The sequence below is a fragment of the Varanus komodoensis genome, unplaced genomic scaffold, assembly GCF_004798865.1.
Source record: "Varanus komodoensis strain SLA01 unplaced genomic scaffold, ASM479886v1 scaffold29_1, whole genome shotgun sequence".
Lineage (NCBI taxonomy): Eukaryota > Metazoa > Chordata > Lepidosauria > Squamata > Varanidae > Varanus > Varanus komodoensis.
This window is the reverse complement of record NW_025335759.1, coordinates 6630641-6645054: the sequence shown is the minus strand read 5'-3', so window position 1 is coordinate 6645054 and position 14414 is coordinate 6630641. Positions and strand designations below refer to the sequence as shown.

Genomic DNA, 14414 nt, shown 5'->3' with positions numbered 1-14414 from the left:
GCTAGCATATAACAGGAGAATCCAGTTTACACTGCAAATTACTGGGCTGTCATTTTCCCGTACACAACAGTCTGCCAAAAAAAAATTCAAAATGTGATCCAGAGACTAGGAGGCTTTTTATCTGGCAACCAAGTCCCCGGATCTGGCCTAGTGCGCTGCTTTTTGTGGTGAGAAGCAATGGACAAATGTAATAAGCAAACAAATAATAATAAGGCTATGGCAGAGGAATACAAAATTCTGCGTCATTACTCTATGTGTACCACAGGTTTCTTCCTCTTGCAAGGAACCAAAGGCAGCTTACGCAGCCCCCTCATGTGCTCCCCATTTTTCTGCAAATGTGCTTCCTGCTGCATTGTCATCCTGAAAATGGTACTTCTCTCCTGCTCAGCTCCCTTAAATCAGGGAGGTGGAACTTCGTTCAGGTTGGGGGCCAAAGCCCATTTCAGCAAAAAATCCCTGAGGCTGCATGGCGCTGGGGCAGGGGAGCCAAAGGGGAAAGAAAGGGGCATGGTCAGAAAGCATTTGCTGCCAGCATCCCAGCCTCAGGAGAGCCTTTCCAAAGGGACAACGCTGGGTGAAAGCCAGGAAACCGCTCGACAAACAGGAGGACAACAGAAGGGGGTATGGTCTTCTCAGGGCCTGGAGCACCCCGAGCAGGCTGGATTTGGTCCCCCGAAGTCCGAGAGGCTGCAGCCCAAATGTCCCCCCGCATGTTTACAAAACAGGGCCGGTTGCCCACTTTTTCTCACAGCCCGGCAGCACCTGCGTTCTACTCACCACTGTAACCGCATCGTTGAGCAAGGACTCCCCAAACACCAAGATGTGCAGAAGCTCGTTGATGTGGATCTCCTCGAACACAGCCAGGACGGCAACAGGGTCTACTGCCGAGATGATGCTGCCAAACAGCAGGTTGGCTATCAGGCCAATGTCCGTCAGACCAGCGACGCCGATCTGGCACACGCCAAACAGCAGCGACCCCACGAAGAACGCGTTCCACAGCGTGCCCACGACCGCAAAGATCAGGATGGTGCCCAAGTTCTCCGTGAACTGGCGCAGTGGCAGGAAGTAGCCCGCATCCAGGATGATGGGCGGGAGGAGGAAGAGGAAGAAGACATCCGAGCGGAGGACTGGGGGGTCCTCGCCCACGGCCTTGATCAGCCCTCCAACCAGCAGTCCGACGACGATGAGCAAGCAGCTCTCCGGCACGATGCGGGAGATGGTGGGAATCACATGGAATCCTGGAGGTGGGAAAAGACATGACAGAGGTGAGTCCCTATTTGGGGGTGTCAAGGTGCCCCCGCCAACCCTTCCTTTGCCCACAACTTTCTATGAAACTACAATAACAAAATCTTCCTAGAGTCACAGTAGGAAAAGGAAGGCAAGAGTCCGAAACAGAAAAAGCTTGAAGAAATACAGAAGGTAATAATGTGATTCCAAAGCAACGGGATTCTGCAGCAAGAAAGTAATTGGATTCTATACCCCATATTAAATTACAAAAATTGGGCATATTTGCAGTAAGGCGCCCTTTTCATTAATCCTTTCCAGACCATTGGGCTATCTAACTCAGTATTACCTACCTCAGTCTTTCCCAGCCACTGCCCTTCAGATATGTTGGACTACAACTCCCACCATCCCTAGCCATCATGGGAGTTGTAGTCCATCATAGCCAGAGTACACCAAGTTGGTGGCCTACATTCTAATACACACCAGCCTGAGGAGTCAGCATGGGAGCATTGGAAGATCTGGGTTCTAGTACCCACTCAGCCATGAAGCCCACTTGGAGGGCTTGGGGCCAGTCACAGCCTTGCCTACCTCACAGGCTTGTTGTTGTGAGGATATGAAAAGTCTTAGAAAAGTTATGTTAAAGGATGGGGGACAACCAATGGATGAGCAGCCATGTGATGTTTACTGAATGCTGTGGGGCAGCAGTGGGGTAGGGCAGGGAATGGAAAGGAGTGGACAGACTTGGTATTATTGCTACTACTGCATCTGTATCCCTCCTCTATTCCACAACAACCCTGTGAGGTAGATTAGGATAAGACTTGGTGACTGGCCCAAAGTCACCCCATGAGCTTCATGGTCAAGTGGGGATTAGCACCCGGATCTCCCAAGTCTCGGTCCAACACTCGAACACTACATCACATCGGCTCTCCTTCCTGAATAGAAAGCATTCCCTACTGCAACATTTTGCTGTAGCTTCCCCTTGCAGAAGCAGAAAATCAAGGAGGGCTTCCTTCCGCCCAGAACCAAGGTAAGAATTTTTCTTGTCCCCCAAAACCCAGCCCTCCTTTTTCAGGGAGAAGGACAAGTGGAAGGCACAGCATGTTCTGTCCTCTAAATCCCCGGCAAAGGAATGAATTTTCAAGAGAGGCAGCAATTTTTAATCAACACCTCAGTTGCTTTGCTCTTTCCTGCTGAACTGCTGGGGCACATTAGACCATCTGTTCTGCTTACAACCTGTTGAGCTGCAAAATATACCATTTCGCTGAGACACCTTTGAGTGTCCACGAACACACACACACACACACACACACACACACACACACACAGAGCTAGAGTAAAACGGAAGCCTGTTTGAAGCCCTTTGTGTCCTCTTGCAAGACTTCCAGGAATATAACAGGCTGCTGGCAGGTGTCAGATCTAACTGGGATCGCATGGGGGCATGGTGGAGCACAGTGAACCCCCCCCACACACACACACACAGAGCGGCACCAGCAGCAGGGGCACCCACACCACTGCAGTGGCACTGGCTCATACAAATAACAACTCCATGGACATCCACAGAGAGTCCAAGAAGCGTCAGATGAGGTCAAAAGAGGCATAATGATGGGAATAGAAACAAATTATTCCTGAATACCAGTGCAAGAATGCAGTGGCACATTTATTTAATCGACATAATGCATGCAGCTCACAGAATTCGCCTTTGTTGGTGCAGAACGATAATATAGTACACAATAGAGCTTGCTGAGCCCAGCTGGTGCAGTGCAATTATTCTGTACACTGCCAAGAAAACCCCAGACAGCAGTCCTGGGATGGCAAGCGCCTCCACCGGTGCAGAAGGCGCTTCTCTGATACAGCAGCTCTGTACCTGGCTCCTTCGCACCGCGACATCCCGCTGCACTCTCTCAATCCTCATATACTAAAGGACAAGAATTCTGTGGAGTCATCCAAGGACAAAACGATGAGTCAGCCACTTGCTGCAACAGCTAGATGGAAAATATATACCCAATGGCATTTTAAAAGGAGCAAGTACAGAAAACACGGTAGGTTTGGACACCAACTTTATTTCCATCTCCACCTACTCCGCACTCCGAAGTAGAGAGGCTTTTGCAATATTGGAAGAAGAACAGTGGTCAAGAGGGGCAAATCTAATACCAGATATCCACTCCCATAAATAATGGTTGGTATTCAAACCAGTTTGCAGTGTGGTTTACTGCCAGGCAGACTGAACATAATAAAGTTGTACAGAGTCTTTCTAAGCACTGAGGCCTTAAAAGAGAGAGAGAGAGAGAGAGGATAAAGAAATTCAGTTGAAATCAGTGTTCCCTAACTTGCCCCCCTACAGATGTGTTGGACTGCAGCTGTTCTAATTCCCAGTCAGGATGATCATGGGAGTTGTAGTCCAACACACTGAGAAGATACAGGGTCTAATTGAAGGAGGACAAGAAAAATTAAAAGGGACTGACTAGAGCAGGTAGTCAGTAAACTGGTGACATAGCAGAAGATTTAGCCACCAACAGAAGTTTGGCAGTCTCTTCCTCCAAGATATGCCCCGGGCTCTACCATCGCAGCTCGCTGGGCTGTCATGAGATGAGCCAGTGCTGACAGACAGGGCCAAAGAATCAGAACCAGAATGCACAGAAATATTCCGGAGCTGGAAAATCTTGTGCAGCCCTACGAGGAAGCTTTTTATAGTCCTTGTAATCCAGGAAGGCCTGGGTGCTGACCCTGGTGGCTGAAGCCAGTCCAGAGCCTGAGAACTTCACTGCCAGGAAGCGGTTCCAAGTTGCAGTTGAGTGATCCACCACCATGGGGCAGCTGAAGGATCCTGATTCCAGTCCGGACAACTTCCAGCACAGAGCAGTAGAGATCACATGACACTCCTGCTTGACCCGAGCGTGTCAAAATTCCTCCTCCTTTGTGGTCCTGCACCTTGCAAGCCCCAAGCGCCAAGTTTCTAACATTTTGCCTGCAAGGATTCTCAGTGCACGCAAAATTAGCACAACAAAAGGCAAATGGAAGTTGGCAGCCAGTGTTAAGATCCCTTCAACTCCCATCAGCTACCCGCAGACTTGTGAACTACTCAAGTTGCTGGAGACTGCCAAAGTCACTTTCTTCTTACAAAAGGCAGAAAGTCAAGTATGAATTAAAAACTCAAGTCTAGCAATTATTACCGTCTCTCACATTGTCCCCACGGGCTGTCAAGATTCCATTAGGATGGAGCACTCCTGAGTTAATGAGAATGAAGGGTTCTAAGGCTTTTTTGTGATGTTCTAAAAATACCCCAACATGCGATGCACTTTCATTACGCCTTTCATTTCTGCAGAATTCAGAACACCCAGTCGCTTTGCACTTCCCATGCTTTTATAACCACAGTGCCAACTAGTTTGCTACTATGAACGTTCCTCAGCGACATGCAGCCAAAGTCAGAGGGGAAAAAGCCAGAAAAAGCCCCAGCTAACAAACAAGGCATTTAGGCTACAGGAAGCCCAACTAAATGCAGGCTTATACATCGCCACTCGCCTGGTCTGCTGCAGCAAGCGAGAATTGGCTTCAGGTGAGCAGGCAGAGAAGGCCTTCCTTCTAACAACCAAACCTGCAGAGTCCTCTTGGGCCCTGGCATAAACATTTTGATATTGTCTACCAGTATCGCCTGAGGAGTTGCAGTTTCAAGCAAGGAGCAAACCTTCCCCAGGAACAATTGGCTCCCAGACAAACCCAGAAGTAGAGGTGATGCTAATAAGAGAATGTGTGAATATCTAAACTGGAGTGGGGATTGAAATGTCCAGAGGAAACCTTGCTAGAAAAGAAACTAACTGCAAGTCCCCCCAGAAAAACCTTCTCCAATGCGGACTGTTCCAGTGATGTTGGACATCAACTCCCATTAACCCCAACCAGCATGGCCATTGGTTGGGGATGATATGCACTGCAGTCCAAAACAGAGACACACACATTGGAGAAGGCTGTACTAGTTGTAGCTTTTAAAAACTGAGAATATTCAAAAGTGCCTCCAAGCTCTTCGTTTATTTATAGTATTTTCATTCCAGCTCTTCAGTCAGCAGCTCCTGGACTCGCTTACAATCAGTTAAGCAAGACGGTCCTTGGCCACAGGCTTGTAATCTAAGCAGGCACAACACACAGGAAAAAGGAGTCAAGGAAGGAGGGAGAGAAGAGCAATTAAGCAGTTCTTCCTCAGTGTTGGTGGAATGGCCCTGCATCCTCTCTTATCTCCTGCAGATGAAGGAGGCCATCTTCAGCAGGGCTCACAGAATAACCGTGCTCCCCTTTCTCCTCAGTACAGCTTGCTGAAATGGCATAATAGCAAGCGCCTGGTACTGTCAGGAGAGCTTATTTTCATGATTTCCCCACAGCTGGGAAAGCAGAGATGCAGCACCAATACTGATGCTTCCCAGCAGTCATTCCCGTCACTCGCTCATCCCTGTAACCACGGGAACCTACTCCTGCCAGCTAAAAGTTCCTGCAGGCTTTCAAAACTTTCCCCATTTCTGTAGACCAACTAAAGAGGTGGCATCACGTGAAGCATCTTCCAAGTACGTCTGAGAGGGTCTGATCCCATTGGTAATATCCCACTGTACTTTTGGGAACCCCTCTTGGATGCACACCTTAACATGGTGAGGAAGTTGAGAGTGTGAGCAAAGCCAACAGGGACGTGACTTGGAGGCCAGATTCTCTCACTGGTCTGATTTCCGAGCAGGGTCACCAATGGCGCAATGCTCAAAGCTGAGCCACCAGCCTAAGATGCCTCCCCTGACTTCAGATGCAAAAGCCACATCAGCAGAAGAGAATGGCTATCTCTAATGGTGACAGGGGCAGAAAAACTTGGGCAGGGCAGCTACTGGGAGGCAGTGGCAGCACGACACTGGCGGGGGCACTTCCTCAGACAACAGTGACACTCAAACTAAGTTTGGTTAACGTTGTGCAGAAGGTGGCAACAGTAAGCCAGGTCTAAGTAATTCTTACTTTGTAAACCAAGAGGAGATCATCCAAAATTAAACAAGAGCCAGAAGATGAGACTCCCAGGAACATTCCACCGAAGACCAAGGCTGAAATCATCCCTAGTGCTTTATTTCTGATCGTTTTGCATGCGTTTGAAAGCTGGGCAGTGAAGAAGGCTATAGAAAGAAAATGGATGAGTCCTGAGCATGGTGCTGGAGAAGCACTTTGCGAATACCCTGGAAAGACAGAAAGATGAACAAGGGAGTCCCAGATCAAATCCAGCCAAGACTTTCCCTGGAAACAAAAAGGACAAACTGAGGTTGTCCTACTCCAGGCACATCACAAGAAAGCAAGACGTGCAGGGAGGACATTGATGGTAGAAGAAATGAAAGCAAGAAGAACATGAGGAATACCAAGAGCTGAACAGGACTGTCAAGGACAGAACATTTTTGAGAGTTTTCATTCATAGGGTTGCCGTAAGTCAGAGATGCCTTGACAGCTCCTAACAGCAACACACACATAGAGATAATGTGTCACATCTAGCTGAAGTTTGTCCTCTTCCATATCTTCCTCTTCAAAGGTATTTTACACCTTTTTCTTTTGCATTCCTTTCTTTGGAGGAGGATGGATTGAGAGACTCCAAATAGACTGCTAACTTGTATCCTGACTGCAGTAAAATGCTTAAGAGCCAAAATATGAGAAAAGCAATTGAATGCCATCCATAGAGAATAACTTTCATTATGGCAAATTGCTATGTACTTCTTTAAAATCTTACCATTTTTGCAATTAAAAACACAAATGTTATGCTTTAACCAATAGTAAATATCTTTTCTTATATACTGAAATATGAAAAAGAATAAAAGACATTGATCCCAAGGCATTCATAGACCACACAGATACATCAAATTGCTAAAGTACCAAAATGGTGCAACCAATGTCTGATTAAGTGAAAGTTAAAATTAAACAGGACTCATTCAAACATCAATAAACTTTTTTGGTCTCTAAGGATTCTGACTGAACATGTCTGTAATAACCTCATCAGAAATAGGGGAATTGTGGTTTTCCAGTTGCTGTTGAATGAAAACTCCCATCATCCCTGGCCATTGCCCATGCTTGGCTGAGGCTGATAGGAATTGGAGCCCATCAAGTTGGTATCTGCCCAGGCAAAGCATGCTGACCATATTATGGGATTCTTAGACCTGTCCAACTGTTATATGTGTGTTCCATCCTCTGTCTCTGAAGGTAGAACCCAGGGAGAATTGCTAGCTCACTTATGCAAACAGTACTCTGACAGTTTTAACTCATCTGTTGTTTAAGAGATGACCATAGAAAAGCTAGGCAAAAGAATTCAACATTTTATGAAAAACTTAAATGTGCTAATGCAGTGATGCTCGACTGTCACAGTTAACTTTGCTCAGGTCTCATGCAAAACATGCCTTCTCCCATGCCTCTTCCAGATAAACATTAACAATTCGGTGGAAGGAGATTCCCTGCCTCCAACAAGAACCCTCCATTATGTGTGATTTTTTACTCTCCCCCAGTCACATTTGGCGTCATTGTTTTCCCTGATCGCTGTTACGTTTGCCTCCTTCTAGATTTAGTCACAGAGTTTATCGCAGCCAATCAGCAATCATGTAGTGAATTGCCTGACATTATGGCTGCATGGAACTGATGAGCTTCAGCGACTCAATGGCATCACAGAGAGCAAATGAAGCCAATCAACAGGGTGACTAATACTGACGGCATTTGTATCATGTGGTCCTACATCAGGGATCACACCCCAAAATGAGAGCAAAATAGAGGGAAATATATGAGGCTAGATGACCTTCATGAAATACTGAATAGTGTTGACTCGACCTACAAAAAAATTGAGAGTAGTTACAATACTGGTAATATGTGCATTCTGCAATATTGGCAAGAAATGTTTCAAGTGCATCGAAGCTCTTGGATGTATGTGCTTCAGAAAAATGTAAACCGTGGCTAAAAATCAATGCAAATTAGGAGGAAGAGACTGCTGTGGACAGATTTCTGGATTTAACAGGGCTTTAATCTGTTCCATGAGCTACAGTCTGCTTTTTACAACCTCTCTTCCCTGGGGCCTGCCCCTTTCTTTGGAACTCCCTTCCTGCTAAGGCTTATTTGTCGTTTTTTGAAAGAGGTAAACACTTAGTTCCTCTCCCAACCCTGCATTTGACCCTTCCCTTTTAATCTGCTGTTACAAAGCTTCCTTTACCTTGCCCCTTCTGTTGCCCCTTTCTTATTACATTTTAAGCCCCCAGGCAGGAAAATATCCAGTTGCAGGCACTATACAATGACAGGCCAATAAAGGACATCCAGACATCAAACCAGGTGGTGGCATGCAGGGGAGAATTATTTTGTGTCCAGTAAAGGATTGCAAGCTAGGCTGATTTTATGCAAAGCTGCTGAACTTTAAAGCCCTTCCTGGCCTGGAACCAACAACTGTAAAGAATGTAACTCTCCCTATTAGCTCCCCTGCCCTGTTATCTTCTTTGTGGCTTTGAGCTCTGAATTCACTGCTATTTTAGATTTCTTTTGATGTACCTGTCTTGCAGTTTTATTGCAAGCCACCTCAAGTATGCAGAACTGTGGGGTGCAAATTTACAGATAACCAGATTGCTGATTAATAGGCCAGGAGAACTACTTCATACATCACAAATACTAAGGACACTCTCTCCCCCCACATCTCCCCCTACCACTCTCTGTTGAAGGACACTTCCATTCACTGTATCTGGTAAAGCAGAGCCCTTGGAGGAGCTATATGGCTCTTGCTTTTCTCTGCTGCAACAGACTTTACATAGCCACTGCTCTGGAATTTCTTAGCACTAGTACCTGGGAGATTTCATACTTGAAGGACACAGAGGATGGCAGTGTGTCCTTCAGAACTGCCATCTCTCATCCATGGGGAGAGCTTCTCTTTGAACTTACACTGCCAATGTTGTCAAATATTTCATACTGGTGTTTCCAGTTTGAATTTTTCTGTAACTCAAGCCAACATTGTTAAAAACTTTTATGAAAGTCACTCCCTGCTTGCATTCAGCTTGGGTGCATTTGTGAATGGCAGCGTTCCATGCACCGCATGATCCTTGGTTGGGTAGGACCATTTAAGATCAACCCAGCCAACATCCTTCTCTCTGCCAATCGGACTCATTTGCCCTCTGTGATGTCATTATGCAGCCAAACCTGAGTAGCTCCACAAAGCCATGACATCATCCAATTCACTGCATCAGGAAAAGCCAGGTCACACCAGGTGTCCATCTAGCCTACTTTTCTCAACACTGGCTGACAGCTATGGCTTTCCAGGGTTTCAGGTGGGAATCTTTCTCAGCCCTCCCTGGACATGCCAGGGACTGATCCAGGGACATTTTGCATGCAAAGCGTCCTCACTGCAACCAAGTAATGACCTCTCCTTCACATTACTTGGGATAAACTCTGTGACTAGTCTCAAAAGAAGAGAGTAGGGAGTGTGTTTGTTGCTGGAGCTACCTGGAGCAGAATGCAGTCCTGGGTGGGTGTCTCAAGGTGCCCCCTGGGGATCTTCCATCTCATAGGAGTGTCTGTTTACCTCCCCTTATGCTCTGCCCATACATTTTCAATACCCAACAGCCCAGTTTAGATGCAACTGTCTTGGTCCAATAAACCACAGTCTGATGGCTTAATTCAAGGGTGCAGAATCTCTTCAATCCCACAATGCAAATTCAATTTTGGAGAAGGTCCCAATGGTGGTAAAAGGGGGCTGGGCAAAGGGAAAAGCAATGAGATCAGAAATACTAGTCTGATTTATTTTAGAGTTCTTACTGCCAATAATTAAAATTCAGGGAAGGTATTCAGAATGGGGAAAAGCTGCACAAAAGTCAAGACATCACCAAACAATAATAGGACAAATAAGGTGGCCAACCAGGAAACAAAAGAGAACTGGATTTGTCCCCAGGCTTGAGGATTCACACCTCTGCTATAGGTGACCTTCCAATCTCAGAGTTTGGGACTTGGCAGCCCGACTGCATTTTTCAAGTCTGCAAAACAAGAGCCCTCACTCTTCGGAGATCTCTAAGAGGAGGACAAGAGAGAAACATCCTAGCTGGCTTTTTTCTCATCTGGAAAAGCACAGTTACACCATGACTCACTCCCAATGCATGAGACCCATAAATAACCTTCAGTGCTAATAAGACACGAATTCAAACACCAGCCCAGCCTGCTCAGAACTCGTACTTTACAGCAGCTGCCAGAATGCAGCCAAATGCTATGCTGGTCACGAAGCCCAGCCTGGCTGGCTGCTCCTGCTCTTTAAATGGTCTGCCATGCAGAACTCCATCAAATCATCACCTGCCACAGCAGTCGAGGGAAAGGGATGGTTGTATGAGTAGGATGCTTAAAAAATGGAAAAGGAAGCTAGGAAGTAGTACAAACTGAGCCACAATTTAGCAGTGGTTAGGAATAAGGTCATATGAGCTTAAGGCGCTGTACACACAAGCAGTGCAGGGTTGAACAGGTATTCTTAGGAGTCTGGTTCTAACACCTTGGCCATCTCTGCTGTTTCCCCCATCTAAGTCCAGCCTGTCCAGCCCAGTGCTTCTTGAGCAAAAAGAGACTACAATTCCAGCATTACCGAGCGGTGTCAGGGCCTGCTCCTCCCTAGGGTCTATTTTTACTTTTTTTTTATTTATTAAAAGCTTTTCTATCCCATCCCCTACGTCTCGGGATGGCTACACACCTCTGCTGCCTCACCTTCGGCTTTTTGCCTTTGGGATGATGTCCATTGCATCAAGAAGCCCTGTGACTAGAAAGGACATATACAAGTATGTATGGCTTTCTCTCCTTCTTTACTGATCATCTGTAGCTGTTGGGAACTGGGGTTCCTCCTCCGTGCATTCAAAAACCACAGCTCAGTCCTGTTCCATCAGTGGGAAATCACCAGTATGACTTTGGGATGTGACCCATCGACTCGTTACATACAGTGAAGTTTACTGCTGTTCATAAACTAAAGTGCAGGCTATACGATGCACATAATGCAGTAAGACATACAAATAAGCAGAACGATCAGCCTCAGCACATCCAGTTTATTTGCTTTATATAGATTTAAACATGTAAAATTTTATATCACTTTATACAGATTGAATTTTAAGCTTTAATATTAATGTTTAAAAACCCATAGACTTTTTAGTCCTTAAAATGTGATAACATTTTAAATATCAGATGTTAAAAATCACAGATTTAAAAGTTTAAAAATTATAAAAAAATTAAATATGCATTTTTAAAATGTGAAATGTTGCAGTATAAAACACCGGCCTCAAACCCAAGGAGGAGAATGTTACTCATTGTTAGTCACAAAGTCATGCCCGACCCATCATGACCCCATGAACAACATTCCTCCAGGCCTTCCTGTCCTCCACCGTCCTCCGGAGTCCACTTAAGCTCACACCGACTGCCCCAGTGACCCCATCTAGCCACCTCGTCCTCTGCCATCCCCTTCTCCTTTTGCCGTCAATCATTCCCAGCATCAGAAAGTTACAGTCCCACTTAAAAGCTGGACCGATCCATCAGGAACGTGGCCACCTCTCAGCACTGATTACCCCGCCTCCTTCATTCCCAGCCAATCAGGCTGCTTTAACCCACGCACCACGGCTTGTGTCAGCATCCCATCTGTTACCCTGATAACAGGCTTCAGCTGATCAATAAATACTGCCTCCTTCAACTTTCTCCTTTGCTATGCTGTGAGCCATTTCAGGCACAATGGAAACGCCATATTCAAATGAGAAATACAGAGGTAGAAAAGCCAAGGCTGCGCTGCCATTGATGGACTACCCTTCCCATCATCTGCCACTGCAGTCCAGCTGGGGCTGCTTGGAACTGGCATTAGAGCTGGCATGTGTTTTAGATGTTAATCTGTCTTATATTTTTTGTAAATTAAAAATTCTAGCTGCTTTAAATTTGCACGTCGGAATTTTTGTTTTAAATTTTTTTTGTATTTTTACTGTATCTTTTGTATTTACTCAGCTGTGAACTGCCTCGAAAGCTCCACCCATTGGGTGGCATGAAGATGAAATAAAAATTAAGTAAACAGAGAATCATTTCCCAAAGCATGTGTGAGTGTCAAGAAGCCCCCTGCCACAAATGGGCTACAGCTAAGCTTAAAAATGCAGTTATGTGCTTGACACTTATTTAAGAAATCCCAAACTCAGAAAGGGCAAAAATGGATGGCAGTTCCGACAGATGCTGGCAATTTCTAACTAATCCAATTCATTACCGGTAGATGTGAGTTTCTGGATGGACAGAGCAGCTGCAAGCGAAAGAAGCGATTGAAAGCCTTGTAGATTATAGAGTACTTTTGACCTAGTGAGGTTTTTCACGTGAAAAAGAAACATGGACAAGGAGTTAATAACAGACCTGACAGCAGCAGCAAACACAGAATAAATCACAAGAGCCTGAACACTGACAAAGTGCTGGTTTGTGAGTTCCTACAAAACAGCTCAGTTGGAGAAACTGATTTGATTGGACTAAGAAATCTGGCCAAGAAGGAAAGGCTCTCAACTAAAATACATGCAAATATTATGGAGATTATTCTGTCGGTGGTTTTGATGAACACAGAACATGAGAGCATATTACAGCTGCATTGGCTGAATATGTTTATATTTCATAAGCCAGGAATACGCTGTCCAATCGAAACTATTCAGGAATTGGGAAAGAGGAGGGAGACTTTTCCAAGAACCCGCCCAGGATTAAATCACTCTTTTCTTATTCATGGAGAAATAAAAGGAAGCATTTTCCAAGCATGTTCTGCCTATTTTGTTGTTCAAATCCATTAAAAAACAACACAGGTACCATTAAAATAACTCAGAAATGAGGTTAGACCATCACAAAACTCAGTGTAAATCTTTGTGCTAGTAGATGTAATTGCAGGGCCCATGGAGGGAGCCAAGCTTCTGGCTCGTTGGGAAACATCAGTGCATTATTCTTTCTTTTATGGTCACGGTGTGATTTTAATGGCTGTAAACCAGGTTCAACATTCTTTCCATTCCTCTCTCTCTCTCTGACCCAGTTCACATGATCACCATGGCTTGCCTCGCCTATAATGCATGCAGGCATGGGCTGCAAGCCCTTTGCATAATCACCCACCCACGGTGTGCCATCCGAATGCTGGCAGTGTGGCTTGATGGTCAGGAAACAACAGCAGCCCACGGATTATGTAAAGATTGTTTCCGCCTCCAATAAGTCATGTTGCCTGGGGTAGGAGATATCAAGCCGTCCCTGTGTAGGTGATTAAACAAATGTTACGCATTATATGCTGCAGCTTAAACAAGCTACCATGGCTTATTTAAGCCATGGTGTATCATGCAAACTGCTCAACTCACTCTCATACACGCATGTGCATATAAAGAAACAAACCGATCAATGAATGTCAGGAAAATGCTTCAGAAGGCATTTTCCTGGGGTCTTAATACGTCGATCACCACCATCAGCTGGAAAAACACAATATGAAACAACCAATAAAACTAACAATGTAAAGTAAAAAGTCCAGACCATGTTCTCTACCCAAATGTGGTTGCTGAATTAGCACACAACTGAGTTAAACTGCAGTAAGAATACACATCAAGTCATAAAACATTTTAAGACCCTGCGGTTTTGCAATTTCAAACAGGCTATAACCAGCATGAAAAAGAGCCAGAGCCAAGAAGAGGTGAGCACAAGTCCAAGCAAAGAGAAAGAAATGCAAACGGTGATACAACTACCCAAGGCTCATTCCTGAAGAGCCATCTTTTAAGCTGATGCCAGAAAGCCTGAGACAGCCACAGTTCAAATGGTGTGTGCAGGTCTAAACCTGTACAATTCTTACAGCAAAAAGAGGTGGGAGAAGACCACTGCCTCCCTGCAGGAAGGCCCTCCAGACTCTGTAGTTCTTCAAGGATAAGTAATATATCAATGTCTTGGGGCCCGGATATCAGAAAGACAGGCTCCTCTTATGTAAAACTGCCCATCGCTTCAGCTCCTCCCTACATGCCCTTCTCTATGGCTCACCACCAAGACAGACTAGACTGGTCAACAAATAGGAGGGGCTTTCTCTGTGGCTGGTTTCCACCTGAGCAACTCCAGTCTAAGGGAGATCAAACAGGGCCCTTCTTTGTTCAAGGTGAGACGAGCTCTTAAACCATTTTTGTTCCACCTGACACACCAATATTTTAAAGATGAAATCCTATTCATGGTTAGAAAGAAAGGAGCCCTAG

The 14414-nt window shown here is 45.5% G+C and overlaps 1 protein-coding gene across 1 annotated transcript in view; it reads right to left on the bottom strand.

Moving 5' to 3' along the window:
* Nucleotides 1-14414, bottom strand: part of SLC9A1 (solute carrier family 9 member A1) — a 69806-nt gene that overhangs the window by 25640 nt on the left and 29752 nt on the right. The window contains exon 2 of the mRNA XM_044435027.1: nucleotides 778-1238. Within this exon, the coding sequence (XP_044290962.1) occupies nucleotides 778-1238 (461 nt within the window). The remainder of the gene's footprint in view (nucleotides 1-777; nucleotides 1239-14414) is intronic.